At 45.7% G+C, this 24,471-nt stretch overlaps 1 protein-coding gene across 6 annotated transcripts; it reads right to left on the bottom strand.

Moving 5' to 3' along the window:
• Window positions 1–776: 776 nt before the first annotated feature.
• On the bottom strand, window positions 777–24,252 carry aff4 (AF4/FMR2 family, member 4). 6 transcript variants are annotated; one of them, XM_035527348.1, is made up of 20 exons: window positions 23,971–24,252; window positions 16,230–16,356; window positions 13,887–14,669; window positions 13,439–13,483; window positions 13,180–13,266; window positions 12,853–12,883; window positions 12,033–12,105; window positions 11,620–11,703; window positions 10,882–11,032; window positions 9,514–10,332; window positions 9,204–9,283; window positions 8,263–8,488; window positions 7,061–7,149; window positions 5,317–5,380; window positions 4,875–5,011; window positions 4,601–4,672; window positions 3,782–3,875; window positions 3,460–3,503; window positions 2,826–3,043; window positions 777–2,719 (listed from the first exon to the last, which is right to left on the bottom strand). In XM_035527348.1, exons 2-20 carry the CDS (start codon window positions 16,350–16,352, stop codon window positions 2,592–2,594), a joined length of 3,348 nt encoding a protein of 1,115 aa, XP_035383241.1. In that variant the 5' UTR covers window positions 16,353–16,356; window positions 23,971–24,252; the 3' UTR covers window positions 777–2,591. The 6 variants fall into 6 exon arrangements, with proteins under 6 accessions (XP_035383241.1, XP_035383243.1, XP_035383242.1 ...); XM_035527350.1 differs by lacking the exon at window positions 23,971–24,252 and adding an exon at window positions 19,028–19,096; XM_035527349.1 differs by lacking the exon at window positions 23,971–24,252 and adding an exon at window positions 18,841–18,920.
• Window positions 24,253–24,471: the final 219 nt, after the last annotated feature.

The raw sequence follows: 24,471 nt of genomic DNA, 5'->3' as shown, positions 1-24,471 counted from the left end.
TAGTTACAATAATGAGAGGATTATTGATTAATCTTAACCTGGAAATAAACTTGTCTAAAACACAGTAGGGAAACAAATATCTGTCGCTCAAGTAAAAAAAATAAAATAAAAAAAACCGCAAACATGCAAAGGGAACAGATGAACAGAAGTGGCGTGACAGCCCTAGTGATCTCTGACACCCCTACGAAACTGTAGTTATTCTCACTCTGGAACCTATACTTAAATGAAAGTAGTGCATAAGTTTAGCCAATATGTAAGTAACAAAACCCTGCTCAGGTATGATCAGTGGGTGCTAAGTAATGGTCTACAATTTCAAATAAATTACAAAGACATTAATGACAATAAGGTGGGGGGGGGGGGGTCTATCCAGCACTGCTGATCACTCTACAGTACTCGCCTCAAGTACATGTCACCAATATGCTGAACGTGTTCTGAACATGCTACATGCTTCTCAAGAGAGAAAATTCATGTTTTTTGATTAATAAAAAAAAAATCCTTGTGGTAAGGTAGCTTCAGAAACAAGGAATGATTGGCTTTCCATCTTGTATAAAATGGCAAAACACTGGGCACAATTTGCAACTTTCAGGGGAGGCGACCACAGGACACCTTAAGCTTGAACATTCCCCTGATGGGACAAACAGGAAGAAATGATCTTAACTGTAGCTGAACCAAACTCAAGGTTTAAAAGTCCACGTGTAATACTTTCTGAAAGTCACACAGCACAGCTGAACTACTGCCCGAGTCAGTTATGAGGGCTGTTTGGGGGGGGGGGGGGGGGGTCTGCATAGACAGATTTCTTCCTCAACTCTGAAAGAGGGCAAGAAGAAATAACAGTTTGTCCCTACAGAAAAAACAGGGAGCCTACAAAATAAGTTTCTAGTGCAAGAGATGGTATTTTTTTCCAGCATTTAATACACTGTGGACTGAACCAAGTAACTTCAGTCTGCTGAGATATTAACGCTCTTCTTGTTTTATTACTGTACCATCAAAAAGGTTTTATTTGACGACTTTTTAACCAGTGATGCCTGAATTACTGCAACACTTCAGACAAAACGAGACTGCTATGGAACGATACAGTTTTAGAAGTAAAACTACTGTTTTCTGGGCAGGTTTCCTCTAGAACACTCTTAATATGCAATATACTGCATCGTATATATAAACCGTAAATATTGACAGCATGTATCATAAATATATTCCTTAGATGACTTTTTCCTTTAAATGATTTGTACTACACAAATGACTAAGATGCTATAAAGGGAACCTCAAGACTGACATTAAATATTTAAATATGACATTTTCATATAGAATAGAAATACATCTCATATTACAACCCTGTATTCAAGCCGAAAAATCTCTAGTGAAAACACAACTTGGAACAAAGCGGATTTTCCGTATCTAAATAAAATCTAGATTGGGCCAGGTACTGAAGCGGCAGTAATAAAATACTTGTGTGCTTAGGAAGAGAGAAGCTACGGCTAAAGAGAATCTAAGTTTAAAAAGCCTTAGCCAGCATGAACAAAATATATACTGTGTTACAGACTCTGAAAGAGGATTTTTTTTTTTTGTCTTCCTGCCTCATGATCTAGAGCATGATGTTGTAAGAACACTGAAGGAAATCACTAAAGTTTTAAAATGATGCTTTAAGTCCTTTTGGTCAACAAATCAAAGCAGGAAAAAAAAAAACACTGACACACATTTCAATGTTGATACACTGGAGGATCTTTAAGGACCACGGCATGGCTGCATCAGGCTCAGATGACCATTTCGGCTCAGCGCTCATGAAGACAAAAAATTTTCACACACGCAGTGATATCTACCCATGATGCAGCTTAGCCTCACAACGTTGTGTAAAGCGAATGGAATGCTCTCTGTACGGATTACGGCTAAAGTCCATTAGCATTCCACAGCCCTGCCCTGGGACACACGGCTCCTGGTCTAATGACGCAACTCCGCTCCAGGACCAAGTCCGTGTGGGTGAACAAAGTACTGTATTTCCTAGTTTCCTGTATCATATACAAGGCACAAAAATTATAAAAGGACACAAACCCTTAGTTTTAAAGCACCTTTGGTTAAAGGGAGGTACTTTGGTTAAAAAAAAAGGAAACAAAACCGAAAAAGATAATTGAAAATGTCCAAAGTATTGTTCATGGTTGTTCATAGCTGTAGGTGTTAAAAAATAAATAAATAAAAAGAAGAAAGCAGGAAAATCTAAAACTGAGACCAGGAAAAAAGAGGGGGGAAAAAAAAAAAAAAATAAATAAAAAAAAAAAAAAAAAAAGAGATGGCTTTTCTTTTTTATTCCGGCCTAGAACGATCCAGCGATGCAGACAGAACAATGCAGCCTAAGAATGCTCAGTTGACAAATGTGCACTTAGTTGCCTCCCCACTCATGAATATTTATGAGGGCCAAGGAGGGGTGTTTTATTTGTTTAAAGTGGGTCGTTTTTTGGCAAGCTGGTGTAGAAAATGGACACAGTGTCACATATATGTCTAAGGCAGATTAACTCTGGGAGCGTTGTGTGTAAGTGTATGGGACTGCAGACAGAGGCCAAGGCCAGGGGGGTGTTAGTGAGCGAGGGAACGGGAGCCACTTATGTGGCAAGTTTGGCGTCGAGCCGCAGCCAGTGGAGGCCCTGCCGCGTGTAGCGCACCAGCTCAGTCATACTGCTGGTGTTGAAGATCAGTGGACCCATCACCTTATCCAGCTCAGTGAAGAAGTCTGAGAGAGAGAAGGAAAGAAAGGAGAACACATGGCACATGAAAATGAGGCACATACGGTAAGGGCAGTTATGAACAGGGTGAGGGGGAGGAGCCCTCATGCCTACCTCTTTGCTCCTTGGCCAGCTGCTCGGCCTGGTCCCACACCTCGGTGGCGTAGAGGAAGTTGGAGGTGACCTGCACGTAGCTGGCGGCCATCTGGTGTATGCGCTGAGGGATGGTGACGGAGGAGCTGCTGCTCTGGCTGGAGCTGCTGGAGGAGTAGCTGCCCGCGCTGCCTGGTGACAGCTTGGGCGACACTGGCGACGGCATGCCAGCCGCTTTGCTGCAGGGGGAGCAGAGGGGAGAGGTCAGAGGTCATGACCTGCCTGTCTTCATGACTGAAGCACAGCCATCTTAAACTACATTTTCCATAAAGATGGACAATGAACAGAACTAGAGAATCATTAGTCTGATCCAAGCCCATCTCAACGTTCAACGTGCATATGCACCTAGCAGAACTCAAATGCTGCTTGCCCAGAGCGTTCATATAGCAGAAATGTAACTTTATTCATAAATATATATCGATGTACATTGCTGTTTGATAAACTACAACACTAATTAAACAACAATGACAAAAATTAAGCAATCTCAGTAAAATATTTTTAGATGGTGGCAATGAATTTAACTGTAAAAGCAGTCTTCAACACTGTTACCAATACTAGATAACAATATAGTGATGTAAAGATGATGTCATCTTACTTTCCCATCCCAGGAGATGGAGCTTGAGTATTACTCAGCGAATTCTACAAAACACACACAAACACACACACACACACACACACAAAAACCCCCCCCCCACACACATTCACTTATTGATCGCACATAACCATAAACAGTTCCTTCTGTGTCAGAAATAATCGCCCTGAGCAGATTTAACGTCATTCCCCCAAGACCAGAGAATTGTGAGAGAACCCCAGATGAACTGTACAGCAGTAATATCTAAAGGCTTTATGAATTTTCCAGAGGCAAACATGCCCGTTCCTCTCACAGGTGGGATCGGGGCGGCACGCAGTAAAGTTACCTTCAAGTGTTCCGTGAGCGTCTTCGAGTACTTCAGAGCGCTCTCCTTCCTCAGCTTGAACAGTCTAAGGTAGAGGAGCGACTGGCACCTCAGGCTGCAGAGACCAAAAGGGACCCGTGGGGTGGGGGGTAAACTTAGTTTAGGGTTTCTGGAGAAGCCATCTGCTCAACTGCAAACACCATTTGCCTGCACAGCTAGCTAATAAAGGTGATGAAAAATATCCTTTAATCCTGTAGTACTGTTTTGTTTTTTTTGATTGATTGAAGGACGAATGCATTCAGTATGGCCCATCTATGCAGTATATTCTTGCTTTATCTTGGGCACCCTGAACAACCGTTATGCGTTAATCCATGTAAACCGTTATTTATCCATATAAACCATATGATCTGTTATTAATCTACATAAACCATATAAATCATTATTAATCCATATAAATTGTCATTAACCCATATGAACCATGAACCATACAAACGGTCATTAACCCATATGAACCACACAAACTGTTATTAATCCATATGAACCATGGATTACTTGTCCATGAATAATCAGACCTGTGCACGCCACAGATCTGCTGCACATGCCGTCTCTAAACGTACAAGATTGCATTAGGCTTGCATGTGACCAGCTCCAATCCACAATGAATGTGGTTTTAGTAATCTGCCCAACCTTTGCCCTTTGAGTGAAAAAACCCTGACCTGGCACCCGAGGGCACACCTCGACAGGGGAGCCAGGGGAGGGTCTATGTGACATGCAGACACGCCCTCAACATGGACGGTCACACACACCATTTTGGGAAACTCCTGCGTTCTGACTACATACCACAGCACCGCTAGCCGCTTGTCTGCTGAAGTAGCGTCTGGGGCCATGTAGCTCTTTAATTTCATAGTGTACCTAAAAGAAAACACACACATGCACATTAAAACACAAGACTCTCTGTCTGTCCATAAGAGAGGATTTAAATGTTCCTATACATCATATAGTGTAAAGGCAACCACAACTGGCACCCAAGCACAATGTACACACTGGTGAACTCAATGTAGACACTGGTGGAAAATTAAGCCCCATGCCCCGTGCTGAAGACACCAGTACTCACTTAATGAGATCCACGGTTTCGGCGTACATGGGGAAGGGGGACTTGGCTTCCTGGGCGCTCTTCTCCAGTGCATTTCCGCATTCGATGAAGGAGACCACGGCATCCAGGTAATACACGGCCTTCTCGAACCTGTCCATCTGCGGGCCGGAGAGGAACGCGGCACAGTGAGGTGGTGATGGTGGTGTGGGGCTGTGGGTGCTTTCCTGTTTACACACGGTCGTCAAGGCGATGTCGAGACATGTGCTTATGCGCTAGGCACAAGAATAGTAAGAGCAATTATTTGGAACCACAGTAATGTGTCTTTACGTGTTTGCACCACAGCAAATCAGGCGGGAGGGACTGTTCAAAAACGGAGAGACACTCCTCGCGTGCTCATGAAACCAGGGCCCTTTTCATTTAAAAGGTAAGAATGTAATGACTTGAGACGTAACGGCGGCCTCACCAGAGCGTCTGCGTTGTGTTTTAGCTTCTTAGCCTCTTGGAGGTAATGGTCAGCGGAGTGGACCCTGCAAATGACAAAGCAAGAGTGAGAGGCAACTTAAGTCACCCGCCATCTTCCGAGACATTTTGAGGACTGCTCAAGCCACGACTGCCTGCTTTGGGTTTCTTTTGATTGGCTTTTTTTCCCCCCTTTCAGCTGCAACGAACCACTGACCAATTAGAATTGAGAAATGCACCTTTATTTCTAACTCAGCAATGACAGCAGACACTGTACGCGCTTGGCGTCCTAAAAAGCCCTTGGTCACTCAGGGCCAGCGTCTGTGTTGCTTTACGATGAAGTACACAGTTTAATTGTACTAGTACGAGGATCGCTTCCATGGATAAAACCATATTCTGTGAGTCGCCCCGGCTGAGCGGTGCGGGTGGAAATGTGCAGTCCGGAGTGTACAGAGGAGGGTTCTGCAGCCTTTGCCTCGCAGCTGCCACAGCTCCATCATCCATCACGCCCCTGCCGTAACGCCGCCTCCGCAAGTCCAGCGGCACTGGCGCTCGCACCTTCGGCCCCACGCTGAACACGCCCACTTAGAGACTTTTTAGCTGCCTGCACATTTTCTGAGGTTTTTGAAACCACTAATCTCCACTAATATCCTACATGCTGAGAAGAAAATTTTGCTGTCTGCCGTTTCATTTAGTCAAGCAGTCAAGCACATGCAAGGATAATATATAAGAACACAGAGTGACCTTTCATGCAATGGTTTAAGGCCCCAGCCTACTCATTCTGATCATTATCTTCTTACCATCGTAGCCTTTTTGAGTAATGAATTGGCAGACTCAAGTGTGATGGGCTTCCTGTTGATGGATTTTTTAAATGATTTTTTTCCCCTGCCTTCTTCTGGTGAATTTGAGTTGGGTGGGACTAACTTTGCTGTACATGACGTTAGGTCTGACAAAGCACCGATCCAAATTTGTGGGATGTTTATGTCACCGACCTGCTGCGTTCGGGCAGCTTGCGTGTTTCATGGGCACCGCCCACTACACCGCTTGAGGTTGGATGTCCGTTCGTCGTGCTTTACTCATATGGAGTTAACGATTGCACGTTGGTGTGTGATTAAAGCCAAGGGTCAAGGGCACACACAGGGTTGTACAAAATGCCGTTTTGCTGGCATTTGTGAATGAAAAGAATATTCTGCAAGGAGATGCCTATTAAAAATCACAGACATCCTCTGTATTGCTTTATCGAGGTGTGCTAAAAGACCTTGTGAGACTGCTTCCCCATTTCAAAGCCTTCCATATAAAATGACTGCTTTCCTGCACATAATTCACCCTCTTTAAAACTGAGCCAACCTTAGATAAAGCAGATAGCATTTTGGACACACTTGGTGATTTATGAGTTTTATAGTGGTCTGTTTTCCTGTGGGAGATGCTCTTGTTCAGTCAGATGGCTCAAATGTACGGCTGAACAACACTGATAATGCCTGCTGTGCCACTCTCCCTTTTGCCAAGGAGATGCCACTGTCAATCATAATGCGATCTGACACACCCTCGCAGCCTTATGGAGGCAGTAACATGGAGCTTTTGGAGTATTTAACCTCTATGAAAATGTATTAATGCATATATATTTCTTGAATATAAACATGATAAATGCTTATTCTTATGCACATCTTCGCTATTAAAAGGACTTGTTAACCATGTAAAACTGAGCTGACCTGGGCTTTTAAGTGTCGGAACAGAACGTCTGCTATTACCTGTCCTCAAAGTGCAGTTTGGACCTCTTCGAACCATCTGAAGGAAGAGGTGGTACAGCCAGCTGGTTCTCCATCTTGGAGCTCTTCTCCTGAATGGTGAAAGGACACACTGTTTGTTAAAAAGGCTTCCAAGACACAGGAGTGTCATCACTATACAAACCCTGAGCAGCTAGTGATTAGTGAAAACTGCTGGCTGAAAAAAGATCAGCAGATCACTGATGCATCCGTTTCTACATTTTTGGGCTGCACTTTAGGTGGCATCATTTAAGGGTTAAAGAAAGCTTTTTTTGGTCCTTGTGTTCCTTCAACTTAAAACGTATTTCTTGTGGAATCTTGTGGCAGGACGGGAACATTACGAGGTCTCTTCCTGATGTACCACTCAGGTTTTTGGGTCATTCATTTGTTGACAGCATTTGGCATTTTTTAACAAAACTGCGCCTGTCATTTATCACAAGGGCCAAGGGCCGTTGTTCATAAACCATCCAAAACTGAGGCGTACGGCTGTATGACCTTTCTAAGAATGTCAAAGTGTCCATTTATGCCCTCTCAGGGCTTCCAGAGTGAATCTGTGCCAAAGACATTAATTTGGAAGTAAGGTTTTCTGGCACTTCTCTTTATGGCGAAGTTTTTCTCCTCTTTCTCCAGTCGTAAGAGTTTCAGAGTGGGCCAGCGAGCCTCTGAATACACAAGGAAAACGCTGCTTTATCTGACTGAGACGGGCTGGTCGGGCACAATCCCAAAACGCCAAGGAAAAAAATGGGGGTGGACAGTGACGCATAAATGTTGTGGGAGAAGTGATGATTAAAAAGTGTCATTTTGGCATAGCTGAACCCATATCAATTGGATTATTTGGGGGGGAATCTGGATTATTTGGGGGGGGGGGAATCTTAAGGAAAAAGTTGAACTGAGATTGAGCTTCAGGAAAGACTGAAAGCGAAAAATACACATGTAAAAAAATCTCATATTAGTCCTTAAGAATATTGACAGTAGAAGGACGCATCCGTTTGACCTGTTAAAGAATGGGTCGTGTCCAACATGATACTGTTCACACTTAGTGTTTACCAAAGAGGAGGAGAGCAAATGGCAACTTAAAATGCACCTTCCCACCAACACACCCCGACACACACACACACACACACACACACACACACACACACACACACACACACACACACAGATGCATGCACCCCGCCCCCACCCACCTTGGGGTCACGGCCGCTCCGGCTCTGTTTGTCCTCCCCCTTGCGGTGCTTGGAGGCCGAGCTGCTCTTGCTGACTTCCTTGCTGCCAGTGCTGCCAGGCAGCGAGGCCGAAGACTGGCTGGCCGTGCGCTTGCGGCCCTGCTGTTCCGCCCGAGGTGTCCGCTGCGGACCCATGGACGGCGAGGGCACGGGCTCTTTATCCTTCTCCAGGCCACGCTTCGACGACCTGGCACGGTGGGGGGGGGGAACAGTGTGCGTCAGGTGCCGAGCAGAGAAAGGCCAGAGGAAAATGGCTTTTGGCATGCCTGAGTGCTTCGGTATTGGGTATGCGATGCTAAAAAAATTAAAAAGTGATGCATCAATGCTAATTTGCTAACAGACACACCGTTTTTCAACGCCTTTTTTTTAAGTTAGCCCCGCCCCCACCACGCCACTACGATCGCAGGACCCATCTGGTTCCAGAGCTCTTAAATGTATGGGATTTTAGGGAATACGGTGTCTGAGCTCCCAGAACCAGGGAGGACAGGAAACTTGTGTGCCTCACCTCCAGTGTGCGGAGGAAGCGAAAGGCAATAGCTGCGAGGATCTCACTCCACAGCACAGCTCGGCTTGTGTTTCAGGGCGGCATGAGGAACGCCTTTTGCTCGTGAAAAGCCACGTCGACGTGCATTTCAATGGTGAAAAACAAAAAGCCAAGCGGTCACGTCCGCATTTTTGTTTATTTTAGATGGCAAACAAAAAAAAGAAAAAAAAGAAAAAGCGACAGCTGCAAGTGTGCTTGTGTGTGCTTTCCGTTTCCTTTTCCTTAGTGTTCCAGTAACAGGGAGCGGAGAAGCTCTGCAGACTGGGAGGGGTTGTGCGTGTGTGTGTGCGTATGGTCGGCCTTGTGGGACACCAGTGCCACCCCGTGTTTCAGGCCTGAGCAAGCAAGGCGCACTTACTCCTTATTCGCCTTGTGGTGCGAGGACCTTTCTTCTAGCCTGGATTTCTTGTTGTCCGGTTTGAGGCCATCATCGTCATTCTACAAGAAACGCAGCATACCAGTGGTTACAGTGACAATAAACGGACAAGACCAATGACGTGTAACGAGAGGATAAGACAAAAGGGTCGCTGAACCCCAACAGCCAGTAAAAAACAAAACAAAAAAAAACCCACGCCACACTAAATCAGGTTGCCAGAAGCTGGCATTCGTGCATCCTGTTCGGCTGAGATCATGACTCGGTGGGCCACTAGCGTTCCCGGATGAGGTACCTTATGCTTCCTTTTCCCCTTGCTGGCGCCCTTCTCTCCCGGCTGCTTCTGGAAGTCCTTGCTCTCTCCGGCCGCGTCCCTGTCCGCCTTGGCCTCCCCGTCCTTGCACAGTCTGCCGGGCACGCGGCTCAGCAGGTTGAGGTCGATGGTGACGAGCAGCTGGCGGGGGAGGGGCGGTGGGGGCGGTGGCCGCTCGTCTGCATCGCTGAGCGGTGACAGCAGCTCTTTCTCCCCGATGGGTGTGCGGATGCTCTCGGCATACTTGGGTGTTTGCGAGGACGAGGGCGCGCTCTCCTCGCCCTCAGAGTCGGACGACGATGGGTCCGTGTCCACGAACTCGCGCGACTTCTGCGGCGTCTTGCCAGGAGCCCGGGCCTTGCGCCTGTCAGCGGCAGCGGCGGCGACTGCCCGTGGGGAGGAGGAGGGGCGGGGCTCCTTGCGCATGCTGGGCTTGCGGGGGCCCTTGTTGGGCGCGCGGGCGCGGTGTTGTGGTGGCTCCGGTGCAGGCTCGCTTTCCACCTTCAGGCCGCCCTTCGGTTCTTCTACCACCGGCGGCTTCTCCGACTTCTTCGGCTGCTTCTTGCCCACAAAGCGGCGCTGGCCGCCGCCCCCGCCCCCTTCGCTCTGGGCGGGCGACTTCTGCCGGCCCCGCCCACTCTCTGAGCCCTTCTGGGCGGCCCGCAGGTCCCGGCTCGGGGTGGGGGCGGAGTCTTTGGAGCCCTGGTTGCCATAGCCACGGCCCGTGTTGGCCTCGCGGTCCTCCATCTTTGACAACCAGTTGTCCAGTTGCCATTTGTTGGCTGGGGGCTGTTCACGCTGCTGAATAAAATAAATAAATAAAAAGTTTCACTTTTAGCAGAGGCTAGAAGAGGCACAGATCCAGACCCCTCCTCACTGGCAGATAAAAGGTGAGGTGTTCTCCTGCCTTTTAAAATCATATACACAGTGGCTGGCAGTGTGGCATATGCTCAACCAATGTGTCTTACTGTAAACGCCAAACAACATGACCCACTCTATTCACCAGGCTCATGACATACTAACTTGTTTTGTGCTTACATGTGTTCTAAAAAACTTGCCATCTGGCCATGAATTGATGACATGAAAATGCAGGGTCAAAAGAAGCTGTGTGTGTGTGTGTGTGTGTGTGTGTGTGTGTGTGTGTGTGTGTGTGTGTGAGAGACACAGTGGAATAGGAAATGCACTCCAAATATTAGTGAGAGAAGCTCCCTCAGGCTATGAGTGGGTGTGTGCCTCACTATAATCTAAGACAAAGCAACAGTATAAATATTTGTGGGAGAAGACAGTCTTGGGCTCAGGTGGGCGTGTGTCTGTGTCTGTGTGTGTGTGCGCGCATGTGTGTGTGCGCACCTCAGGTGAGGCCGGGCGGGGTGGTTCATTGCTCTCGCTGTCTGTGGAGCTACTCTCACTCTCGCTCTCCGAGCCGGAGCTGCTCTCTGAGCCGCTGTGACTGCTGGAGTCTTCCCGCTCGGCCCCCTCGCTGTTATTGTTACTGTTGTTGCTGCGGACACAACGGCGCATGCACAGCGCACGTCCGGGTCAGACGGGCACGCAAGCGTGCGGATACGCGTCGGATCACACAGGTTCACACACGCACTCCGTTATGAACACATGGTCTGCTCAAAATATTATATACCTTGTATTATTCTAGAACATGCTGTTTATTTGCAGTGTTAATACCCCACCCCCATTTTGTATATGTTACATATACATGGAGAAGGGTCCAGGTACTAACTGTAGAGTATGTACTAACGGTAGCATACTGTAGTTAAAGATATAGAGTAGGTACTAATTGTAGCCTACTGTAGTTAAAGACAGAATAGGTACTAACTGTAGTGTACTGGAGAGTATGTAATAAATGTATATCTTTACCTACAGTACGCTAGAGTAGGTACTAACTGTAGCATAGTATATGAGTTTTCCGGGGAAACAGGACGTTTCGCGCAGAGGTCCTACATCAGTTTTGCAATCAAAATGCTTCTGTTCTGGTACCCTTTTGTACTACACTCCAAAAAAAACCTTGCGCCCTCATGTGCTGATGTGTTTTGGACTGTCTACGGCTCTGGGCGGGTGGGCCCGCTCCGGTACCTGGCGGAGGTGTTCCTCTTTGCGGAGTCCTGCCCTCCATCACTGTCTTCACTGCTGCTGAGCTTCAGGTCATCATGTAGCATGCTGGGGGAAAAAAAGAGAGAGAGAGAAAAACTTAAAGGAGGTTTTTGGTTTGTTTTTTTTAGATTTTCCAAATAATTCATCGTCAAGCAATTATCAAAACCCCTAGAGGTCTGGGGCAGTCCCAGTATAAGGAAAGAAAATCAAAAAAAAAAAAAAAAAAAAAAAGTTCAGCGTGTGGGGCCGACCGAACTGCATTACTCAGAAACCAACGAAGGAAGCAAAATTAGCACATCGGAAACCGCTAACACTGGGAGTCACACGAAAACCTAAAAGGGAGACCCATCTCTCAAGAGAACTGGCAGGGCTGCTCAAACCAATCTATGACTCACTTGGACTGGTCGCCATCGCATGCCTTAGCCTGCTGCTGACTGGTGGAGGAGCCCTTCCCTGAGATACATTTTTCTGGAGGTGGGATAGAGAAGATAGACAAATAGAGATAGATAGACAGAGAGAGAGAGATAATGTGTTAGATTGGACACATCACTTCAGGATTAAAGGCACAGTTCAAGCCAAAAGTGCTAACACCCCGCTATCGATGCCTGAGTTTGTGCTGCCACACCACTTAAGATGACTTTTTTTTTTTACAGCATTTAGCTGACGCTTTTATCTAAAGCGACTTACAATTATGACTGAATACAACTTGAGCAATTTAGGGTTTAGGGCCTTGCTCAGGGGCCCAACAGTGGTAACATGTAAGATGAGGCTAACCACAACTACACTGTTCTGTTTTGTTTTTTTTTTAGTACTGTAATATCCCAATATGACCTAAAGATGATCTTTGGCTGTGATCTGCCCAAATTCCACGAGCCAGGTCTTGGCTCTGACACACTCTTGGCTATTCTCAGCTATCAGACCTAAAGCACCACTCTTCAATGTTTGTGATTAGGCTAAATCTACTGGTTTCTCTCCAGATTTGAGCAAGTTCTTATGCCCTAGAAGCTTTTCTCTCAAACATCTATTAGACTCACAGTGTATCTTCACTCAGAGTATCGCCCTAGTTCTGTCTCACAACACGAACTTTCATTGTTGTGACACATTAGCAACATTAAGGCTGAAGCGTCCCCTAAAGACTGAAGTTAAATCAGTAAAAATGAATAGGACATCTTTCTAATTTTATAGATTGTGTATGGATTCATCTTGAATACTTACTGAGTCCTCCAAAACCGGCATGCTGTGCATCCTGCAAAAATAAAAGACAGGTTGGTATCAAGTCAAGAAAGGCCTGGCTCCGTATGGCCAAGTAGACATTACAGCGTATGACCAGATCATAACCAATCCCCACGCAGGCTGCCATCCGTCAGCCCCTGGACTGGCCCATTGCAGGAGCTGACTCGAGTGTGACTCATTTCCCCAAACCTGCCACAGTTCTCTGGGCTCTCCAAAATAAACAGCTAACGTTGAAGTACACGGCAAAGCACATATCGGTATACGGCAGCTGTCTGGGGGGAGCAAAGCGTTCCTGAAGCTAAGTCTGACCTTAGTGGGGAAGGGGAACTTCGAAGGCTCTGTCTTGCAGGGTGTATGAATGGCTGTGAGTGGAGGAGGCCAGGACTGAGTCATTTCCTGAGAAAGAGAGAGAGAGAGAGAGACAGAGACACAGAGGGAGAGGGAGAGGGAGAGACAGAGACATGGCAGAGGTGAGTTCTGCAGAACTTGGAAAGAAAGACATTAAAGCCAATACCTTTGTAATGCAGTGTTACATTACTGATCACTGCAGATACATAATGGCATTTACCTTTAAAATCTCGTCTACACAGCTTGCGTCTCCGGCCATGGAACCCTGCCAAGGCAAATAAGGTCAGTCACCATCAAAGAACTTGCCAAATAAAGCGCAAATCTGAGAACTGCATTGTACCCTGTAAAACCCTGAATGGTGCCAGATGCCTGTCACAAACGCTCAATCTTCAGATACAGGTTTCATGATGAGAAGCGCTCCTACCGAGGCTGGTCATCTAGAGCTTAGATCAGGGTTAAATTACTATGATCACAGAGATTCTCTAATCACAAATTCTTCCTAGACTCGCCTGTGCTTGAATGTCATGGGATATCTGATGTGACACTTCTGAAAGATTTTCGAAAGGAATATGAAGCCTTTCTCTAACTTATTTTCTTAAGGCAGTGATGAAATCCCGTTTCGCCCACAGCTAACGGCAGGTCCCAGCCTAGGAAGAAAAGTGCCTCACCCCGTCCGGAGCCGGGATCTTAAGCTTGGTGAGCGACGCCTTGCCATTGGTCTTCATCTCGCCCATGCTGCCGCTGTGCGACTGGCCTCCATATGACTCTGACGACGTTTTGGGCTCGGCCGTCTCTTGGCCGTCCATGGGCCGCACGTAAGCCGTGGGCTTCTGCACCATGGAGCTTGTCTTGGACATGAGCGACGGGGGGAAGGACTGGCTGGAGTGCTGGCCACCGGGAAAGGACGAGGACGAGTGCACACGGGACGGCGAGTCCCAGCTGGCCTCGCGCTCCCTGGGCGACTTGGAGCGGTAGCGGTCCTTGCCGTGGTGCTCAGGCGCCAGCGAGCGCCCGTGGCTGCCGGAGCTGGCCGAGCCAGGCTTGGCCGGGCTGGACGTGGCGTGCGATTTGTGCTCGTGCTTGCTGGGCTTCTTGTTGCTGCCGCCGGCAAAGTCTCGCTCGTGGCGCTGCCCGCCTCCGCCTCCTCCGCGCTGCCCGCCGCCGCCATGAGCGTTCTGCGCAGCCGAGCCCGGGCGGCCCTGTGACTTGGACGAGGATGAGGCGGAGGGGGAGGGGCCTGCCGCCGGGCCCACAGGGGTCCACTTGTTGCCTTGGCTCTGGCTGCCTCCAACTCTCTGCTCGCTGTATATGGACTTGTCCTCTGACGAGGACGAGCTGGAAGCTTTGGCCAGGAGCTTGGACATGGGAGGTTCACCCATGGTCTCCTTCATCTCGTCGTAGTTCCCCAGCATGCTCTGGATGCGACTTGAAAGTTTGTCTTCTTTGCTGGACTGCAGAGAGGGTGCAAAAAGACAAAAAAAAAAAAGTTGGTTGGTATTTGCTTGTTTTTTTTTGTTTTTTTTTTGTTGATGGAACAGTACTAGATCAGTATGCCAAAAAAAAAAAAAAAAAAGCACCAAGTATTAAATGAAACATGGAAAAGTATGCAAACCTGCAACTCTCAAAGTTCCTTGGAACTTACCCTTAGGGCCAGATAAATGAACAAACTAATAAAATCTATGAACCAGCATCAAGAAAATAAGAACATATGAGATGATGGCTGAAGGGTTTTGGCTCATTAATGAAGACAGGCTTCTGTTGTTTAGTAAAGGCAGACTGTAAAAAGACCAAGTCAATTAGCGAGTCAGCCAAAGCAGACCCTATGGTCACATGAGCTTTGCGTTGGCAGAAAGGATAACCATTCCTCTTACACCTGCCTGTCCCACTAAGACATTGTCAAATACACCAAGACACCTTAACCCATTATTCATGTTCGCATCTACTTGCCAACGACATGCTTAGAAGATACAGTATCCATTGCTGGAGAGAGAAAGAGAGAGATATTATATGTGCCATGCTAAACGTGTTTGCACAAATTAATCAAAAACCAAGTTCCGGGTTACACCTGACAATCAGCGACAGATAGATGGCAATTTCCGAGGTGCTACACTTAGTGGAAAGCACCAAGATATGCTCTCACTAAGAGAGGAGGGACCACAGGTCTGCCGCATTAGCCTCGCCTCCTGACTGCCTCGACCCTCTATCCACATTTCTGGCTGTGCGTCATGTGGGTCCACTGGCCAGGTAAAGCAAGCCACCTGCCTCTGTATAAAAGCAGCTTAAGGGCTCTTTCCTTTCAGCTTGGCTAGGGGCCTGTATGTAATTCTGCCGCAAGGCAAACCACGGCGCTATCAGGGAAGGAAGTTTTGGATCGTGACCGGCTTGGTCCTTCAGCACGCAGGGCTAGGAGAGGACTCAATAAAGCGTGGCCTCCCGGCGCAAGGTCACGCATCCTCTATTCAGGCCATTACCTGCTGTGAGCAGCGTGGGGCAGGAGGTTTGCGGGGACAGGCAAGTGCCACTCAGGAATGCGGCCTGCGGGGGGGGGGGGGGGGGGGGGGGCGGTGTCACGACAATGGGGACCGGGGGTTAATCGCTTACCGCACTTCGCGGGAGGACCTGGTGGAATGTAATCCATGCGGCGGAGAGGGCGAAACTGAATCTCAAGCGTAAAGCTCCACTTTTCTCTCCGCTTCGCCGCCAGCCATTTTAGGTCAGTTGGCTGCACACGGGCGGCCAGAAACTGCGACTGCTGCATTTTAACCAAGCGTACTTACCTCACAATTTTTCTGACTCTCAAGATATGAGCATAAAGAGAGAAATATAAACAGTTCCTCTCTAAACATAAACATTATTGAAGGCTGTATACAATATAATAAAATGATAAGAGGATATCTTGGAGAGAAACTACGGTTGGAGATAGAGAGATAGACAGAGAGAGAGAGAGAGAGAGAGAGAGAGAGAGAGAGAAAAAAGAAAAGTGAAGAAAAGAAAAAAAAAAAAAAACTTACAACTTTATAAGGTTCAGGGAAAAGCGGGGAGTTGGCTGGGAAGGCCTCTCCTCCCTGCTGGATTTCTTGATTTCTCCTTTCTCTTTCTTTCATACGGAGCACATTCCGGTCTTCACGGTTCATGTTGCTAACAACAGAGACACAGTCACTAAGCGTGGAGAAGAGGGGGGGGGAGAAAAGCAGCTTTCCAAAGCCTGGGTCCACATTTAAACCAAGGTACATGTGAACAACAATGGCAAAAGACAAGAGGCCCACTGAAAAGGGGCATGTCCCACTGCCAAGACAAACACCGTGCTAATTTAAAAAGAGCTAAATAGGACTTCTGAACACTAATTAGTGCGTTGGTTTGAATTGTGAATAGAATTGAACTAGACCATCTATTTCTGTTTCATGCACTGAAGACAAATGTCCATGTGCAAAGCCCTAAAGCCATAAACATATTAAGGCCATTAATACAGGCGTTCTACACATCTCAGTGCTAAGCACTACTACACAAGCTGACTAAATGACTGAATCAACCTTTACGTTGCCTATGAATACCTCGATCATTATCAATATCTTAAAAACACAAGCAATAGTCCCTAAAGAAGGGTTCTGTAAAAGAAAGTGCTGTTTTATTATCTGGCCTACAAGTAACACGAGATCCATTTTAGTAGACTGGCCAGGGGAAATTGCATGTTCTATGACACAATGACTAATGCGCCGTCTACACAGTCAATGTAAAACATAGGAAACCCGAGATGACTGACTACAATAGTCAGGCAGGTTTTAATCACTCTCTTGGTTCAATTTAGGAGCTGATAGGTGAGAGGTAGCGTGGCCTGGTCACTGGGGAAGCCAGAGGTGAACTGCTAGCGTGAAGGCCGAGTGCTCGGTTTGGGGCGAAACGTGTGTGCGCACACGCAACGGCCACTGCCATGTGGCAGTCTGCTGACACAGGCAAATGTCTAGAGAGAGTTCTAAGCACACAGGAAGCCATCCAGGGAGGCTGGGATTTCTTGCTTCCTCAGTCACCCAAACTATGGCAACGTTAGCATAAAATTCCACGGCTCTGCTTAAAGGTTTCAAGGGGCTAGACCAAAAGAATGAGGAAAATCATTTACTCTTTTCCTTAAGGAACTCAAAACTGTCGGACATTTCAGTGGAAGCTTATCAAGGATGGGAACACCGTTTGGTAACAAATGCTTCATTACAACAGCAAACGTCTATGGTTACGGAAATGGTCATTTGTGTCTTCAAAAAACCAACCAACCAACCAACCAACCAACCTTGGCTACAATGTAACCTTCCAAATAAAGGCAGAGATGTGAGATGCCCGGATCTAGGGCATAAGAAATTCATTAAGATGTCAAAGACAGCAGCTGATGTCCAGCTCAGGAAGACTGTAAACACTTATAACATCTACAAGGGGAATCAGTCAACACATTTGGCGAGATTGCAGCTTTTTAAACAGGTCAACCGCTTGTAGATGAACCAGAGGTGTAAGACTATCAGAAACAGCCCTTCAATCTAAAGGGCCAGCAGATGACCGGTTTAAGATCCAATGGAAGACCTCAGCCCGGAAGAACACCTACGGCCTCGCTACGGGGAGTGACCAATTCGGCCTCCCTGGATGGTATTGGCGCAAACCAGCACACAAGCAGCGTGGTGGTGGCAATCGACCAGACAACAAAGCCCAAGCCGCAAGCTGGTGCTTGGGCCACCTGACCGACACCGTTTCACATCCCGACCATGTTCCGGACACTCTCAGCAAACGCTTTGGTTGACGCTGTTTGCGGCTTACCTGAGCTAAACAGGCTCAAGCGCTCACGTTGCCCTGTCGGTACGCCTTCGAAACACTTCGGCTTGATGGTGCTCATTAAGTGTGTGAATGGTTCAGCGATTCAAACCCCAGAGCACCCCCCCCCCCCCCAGTTTCAGTAACGCCAACCTGAGGACTAAGAAACAGTAGTTTGAATATCTTGACAATTTGGAAAATGGTCCAGCTGAACTTAAAGCTGACCTAAATCATTTCAGCAGCTTGCTCCATCATCACCAACTTCATTTAAAGTCATTGATCTTTTCTCACTAACGGTCTATGACAAAAAACAAAACAAAACAAAACAAAACAAAAAAGTCTTCCCTGCTTATGTTCTGCCCATCATATAGCTCAGCTGAAATCCAGATAGAATGAGACAATCATACTGTATTGACACTGCATAGGAAAGTTATGTTAAAGATGCCTTATGGTCATCAGATAGTGTGTTGGCCACAAATTGTGATTTAGTTTGGCCAGTAGTAGCCACTTCTCCACTGAAGGCCATTTTTAGCCTATGACTACAGTGTACCTGTGTACAAGAACCTGATACCAATAAACTGTGTATGACTGACCTACAGTATCTGTCTACATTATTATCCTACTCTGAATGCAATCATGAAATAGCACTAGTAACATTAAGCCCAGAATCAAAGTAATAAAACAAATTTAAATCAGCCTTGATAGACCTGATCAGTGTTCAGCGAAATTACCTCAACATCAAGAATTGAGGATGTGGTTGGTTGGTAGATCCACAACTCTGTCAACAACACTACCAAGCAGAAACATGGCTGAGGAAAAACTAGTTCTCCTTACCCTGACTGAAAGACCACAGCCTCCCCCAATGAACCATTGGAAGGGAATACAAAGAAATCTCCAGCTGTTTCGGGGGACGCTCCCGGTCGCCCCTTTTGATTGGCTCCGGTGACTTTTTGATCGGCAGCATACACACTTTAATACAGCAACGGTGTATTTCCTAGCAGTAGAGATAAATCAGACTTACGGAGAGGAGGGTCTGTGGGAGACACTATTCTCTCAAACATAGGGGGAGTACTGTCGAGGAACAATACATCAAGGCAGGAGATGGAGCTTCATTGACTCAGAGAATCAAACTGAGCACTGGCCACACAATCCTATGCTGTATAAATTCTTACTTGTGAGAAGAAGCATGCTTTGGCAGTTGTTGGCAAGTGATGTCTGTGTTATCTATGCTAAAGGCTCTGCTTCTTCTCAACACAGAACATTTGACAGGAAAGAAGTTTAAACTTTTCCTGCACTGGGGAGCAAATCCCCCACTGACAGAGAAAAGGCCTCCTGTAGCTTCTAGAAAATCAAACAAAGCAATAAGGATAACAGTTCTGTAAAAAGCAAAAGTATCTGTAGATAGAGAGGCATTAGAAGTTTCATCAGGTTTTAACATTTGACTCAGAAACACACTTACACCTCCTATTGAAAATGGTTTAGTCGGCTTCATTCCATATAAGGAGATGTTATTTTATGCCAGTGAGTCGCTCCGCCTTGTGATGTCACATTCTGAGAGAACCTGACCAACCACGGAACTGCTCACAATATACAGCCTCCCTCCCCCCACTTGAGCTCAGAGCAGCACTGCCAGTGTAAATTTCTTAAAGGAGCAGTGCTGTTTTCAACCTGCGCTGTAGCTGGGGAAGTCCTACCAAAATACAGATCATGCTGTCTCTAATGAGGCAATCTCCCGCAATGTAAGAGTCTTCCAGAATCCCCCACCCTTCACCCACCACTCACCTAGCTCTACATCCCCTGTAACTCCAACAGTACTGGTTATGGTCTGGTCAAGTGGGAACACACAAATTAGTCAGCCCATCCCGTGTCCTGCCAACCACATAGTCGCTTGGCTTCAGCATTACGCGCGGGTGCGCGCATACTGAAACACACCTGCTGGATAAACGCTAGCACACATCCCTGCTGTGTGGCATGATGCAATACGTCTCAGGCAAGGGCACAACAACTGCACCCACACCACCAGTTGTTTGTTTGTTTGTTTTTTGTTGTTGTTGTTTTAACCTTTGATGTGACCGGTCGTTCCTAACTACAAAATGGATAACTAGTTAGAGCATGTTGGAAGCTGTGCTTTAATCTCTGCTAAACACACAACCCAATAGAATCCAATAGAAACACAGACCCTCAGCAAATCTTGCCAAATGAATGTGCTGGGCTAGAAAAAGCCATCTTAAAAGGCTCGTACGCATCACCCAATCTAACATTCTAATCTGCTGCCCCATAATGGACACTGACCCTGCAATTACTACATTCCTGTTAAACAAAGCAATAAAGTTTCATGTGGACTGCTTCGCTGTGGGCAAAGGTTATATATGAATATGGCGTTATGAATTTATAAAACACATCCTGTCTTTCTCTGGCATGAAGAGTTTTAAATAGGGCTGGCAGGACAAGGATCACAGTGGCTAAATGCAAATATTCTAGACTTTAAAGTGAAACAATGAAATGAATTCCCCTCACAATTTATTACGAAGGAATTTCCAATTAGCTAATAATTAAATGGTAATTACATATTGAGCAATTGTGTGTTTGGATTGTATGGATGGATGTGCGTTAGCCTGCTTGTTTTGGTTTAGTAGGGCTTTGTTCACAAGATACAACAGGATGCTTTTAGTCTGGGATTCTACTAGTGTCAAACAGATGTGTCCAATATTGTGCTACATGGAAATCAATTTTATAATAAGGCAGATATAAGACATGAAACATATTAATGCACATTAATGCAAACAGATTTTAAGGAGGACATGTGACTTCATATTAGATACCAGAATTTAAGTAACTATAATCCCCTGAATAGCAGCCAGCAAAATGTATGTTATGGGGTTTTGTTTGTTGAAGCTAATAATGTTGCACACTTGGATGTAGTTTTTTTGGCAGAATTATTTTTCCTTCATATTTTCCTGCTGACATGATCCCTAACAACAGCTTAACCATTTGGGACAGCTCACACCACAGTTAAACACAGTGTGTTTTGGCAAACAATCAACACACATTCTGGTGAAGATGCTCTGTACACTCAAACATGTGAACCTGTCAGCAAAGAGCAAAAGAATATTTCCCCCAAGAGACTCTGGATTAAATTTGTCTGTTGGCTGCCCTACTTTTAAAGAGACATTGCCTCTTGTTATCCCACTAGAAATACTGAATTTACTTTACTGACAGAGGAACCATAGTAATCTGGTTCAGCCTTTTTTCACCCCTACAGATTCTGGTAGTGATACGACAGCTGCTGTTCAGCGGCAGTTGATGCTACTTCTCTAGGGAGTTTAATATGCCATTCAACTGCTGACTCACTGGAAATCGCACTGAAATGATGACTTTTCTGAGATTACTACTCTGAGATGAGTTAGGTGCCACAGACGCTACCGGCTACCACCCGCTCCATTTTCTTCTTCAACATATGCACACATTTACACTCATTTCCCCATTTCTACACTTAGACATTGCCTACGTTAAGGAATTTGCACTCCATTTCCCACAGGCATGATCATATAAGATACTTTTTTTTTTGTAATTGTGAAAATGTTAATACTTTTAAATTACTCCTAACAGTGTTCTTTGTGTCTGCATTCGGAATATCAAACTTACTTGGGCAACTGTTTTCACATCTGCAACATAGTAAATGTATATTCCCATCAGATATATATGTTGTGACTTTTCCTGGGCAAATCTTACCATCACAGGGCACTTGGCAATTACCAAGATGAGGCTATGAGTAATGCTGCTATTAGCTTAGCAAGACTCCTCAGTGAGTGGAACAACTGATCTTACATAAATCTGTCCTGAGGTTTCAGCTCTGTTCAAGCTCTGACTAACAGAAGGGGAGGCTGGGTTTGCGTTTGCATGGACGTCTCGCCGTGTGAAACGTGAAAAGGCCTGATGAGACACAGCATGACATTAGCAGCCAAACACACTAAAACCGTCCAACCCAAAATAAACGCGCCCGGCGCTGCTTGCATAACTTTTACATAACGTCTTCTGACGACAGAAGAGGCAGCACGTCTGCACGTTCTTCACAGAGCCACAGAGGAAACGGTTAACTGAAGCCATGGAGCAAAACTAAAACAGGAAGTACTGCAGGGAGGACTTGAAACGAGGTTTATGATCGGTCGAGCCTTTAGAACTGGCCGCGTTTCCGGAAAGCAACTGCTGTCACCAGAGCTACTGACCTGACGAGGGGCCACATTTGAGTCTTGCGCTCCTAGAATGTTCACACAAAATGCCCAAATCCTCCTTGACTCAAATGCATACAGTGAAGTGTTTGCGTGTGCGTGCTTATATAAATACCATAAAGTCTGCCCCAGTTCAAGAAGGGCAGAACTCACAGCCAGTGCCACACTGATTAAGCTATGTCTCACAGGAGCCTAGGTGTCCACGCATGAGTGAGCGGGCTAATTATGCAGTAAAACTTATTCTACTGCCTGCCTCTCCCCTATTCTTCTTAGTTTTAAAATGGCCTCTATGCACACAAAAAGATGCCAAATGGATAGTTACTTGACATAGGGCCATGCAAATCTAAATTCTGATATTAGATTGCGAATGCACTACAAACGGTCGACAACAAGTATCAGAGCTGACTGCATTTAAAAAAAGTTGTGCCATCAGAACAGCAGAAATACACAAACAAAAAAAGAAAAACAAACAAACAGATAAATCCAGGAGTTGTCCAGAACCAGGCTGGAGAGAAGGCAACCTAACCAGTTGGCCAGATAAACACAAGACCAAGAAATCCTAGCAGAAACCTTAAGAGAACATGCCAAAGTTCCGATCAAAATAGTGTCAAGTTGGTTTCAATGTTAAAACTGAAACAGGCAGCTACCTCTTCACATAGCAACAGTCTAAGATTAACATTCTGGCAGAGAACAGATATTTTCTTTTATAAAAGGATGGGAATGTTGATAGTAAAAGGACTGTGTTTGTTGATAGGTCGTGGCTAGGGATAGCTCCCTAACACTAAAGATAGGCCTTTGAAACCCTGCCATTGTCACCATGTTATGCAGATGGGAAAACGATTTTTAATAATTAGCTAGCTACGTATGTACTTTCCAGAAATGAACGTGCTATCTTATGTTGTCATTTCCTGGACTATGACGAGAACAAAGCATTGACGTCAGTCGCCACTAGAAAAATTATGTTGCTAACTTAAGCTAGCTACTTCGTGGTTCCCTTGGTAGAGCTGCACAATAAATACCACAAATGATCAATTTCGCTATAAAATGCATATATGACAACTTACCAAAGACATTGCATTCCAATATCATTAGCTAGCTAGCTAACCAGCCAACAATTTACCACTCAATTAAACGCTAAGGCCTGGAGAAGTTATACCACTCAAAATAGGATAAATAGGGGTTCTCTCGTTTCGAAGTTTTGCCATACTCTAGCTTCCACACTTGATACCTGTGATGGTACCATTAAAATATGAAGAAAATAAATAGCCTAACAAGTTGACCCATACCAACTAGGAAGTCAGCTTCCAACATTTGATGGCTAGCTAAATAGGTTAAGCCATCTCTAGTTGGAACTAGCTAACGAACACCTAGCTAGGAATCATGATGGTTACAGATGAAGTAACATTAACTAAATATGTAAACGGGTAAAGCATTTAATTTAAACACGCACACAGACATTGTCTCTGTGATATGACTTTCTCTTACGTTATGCTATTCGCGTGACTAGTTGTTTAGCTGCATAGCTGGGTAGCTAAGGCTAAAAATGCACCAATAATCACAACTCAACATGTAGCCTAGCTTGCTAGCTAGCTGCGGCAGCTAACGTATCAATTAGCGTCTCGATTAATCTTTAATAAAAATGCTCCTTGCTCGCAAAAGTTAACCTACATGGTAAAAAAACACGTTTCCTAGCGAATCTAACGTAAGTTTTAGCTTAAGTGTTTTTTCTGCTTACCTCTTGTCTTCTTTTAGGCCCAAACCATTGTAGCTATTGAAAGCCTTTCTCTTTGTCTTTTCCCCACTTTCTAGCTAGTATATGAAGCGCCCAAATAAATGTGTCATCGGGGATAATTAAAAAATGTAAAAATTCTAAAAAATGCTTAGCCCCCTTCATCTAAGTAAGCCATGAGTCAGAAGGTCGTTTACTCGCCATTGTCTTGTCTGACAAAATGTTATAATATCTCAGGACCATTTTCAAGAGAGTAGATCTTAGAAGCCACTGGGTTGATTTGGGCTCCTAAACTATCACGTCATGTGACCACTACGAGAAACGCACCAAATCTAAAACGCAGAGCAGGGTTGGGATTTGGGGGTTTTAATAGTTATATTTACGCCGTTCAATTTAATTCGATAGTACTGAACAAATTAAACCAAGGATCGTAAATTATTTAGACGGTACGCGTAAATATTTCACGACAAGAACAAGTTGCGATTGCACTGCTTTAACTGTTCCAAA

This window comes from Electrophorus electricus, chromosome 6 (assembly GCF_013358815.1).
Source record: "Electrophorus electricus isolate fEleEle1 chromosome 6, fEleEle1.pri, whole genome shotgun sequence".
Lineage (NCBI taxonomy): Eukaryota > Metazoa > Chordata > Actinopteri > Gymnotiformes > Gymnotidae > Electrophorus > Electrophorus electricus.
The sequence above is the reverse complement of the archived record's forward strand: the minus strand, read 5'-3'. Positions and strand labels throughout refer to the sequence as shown.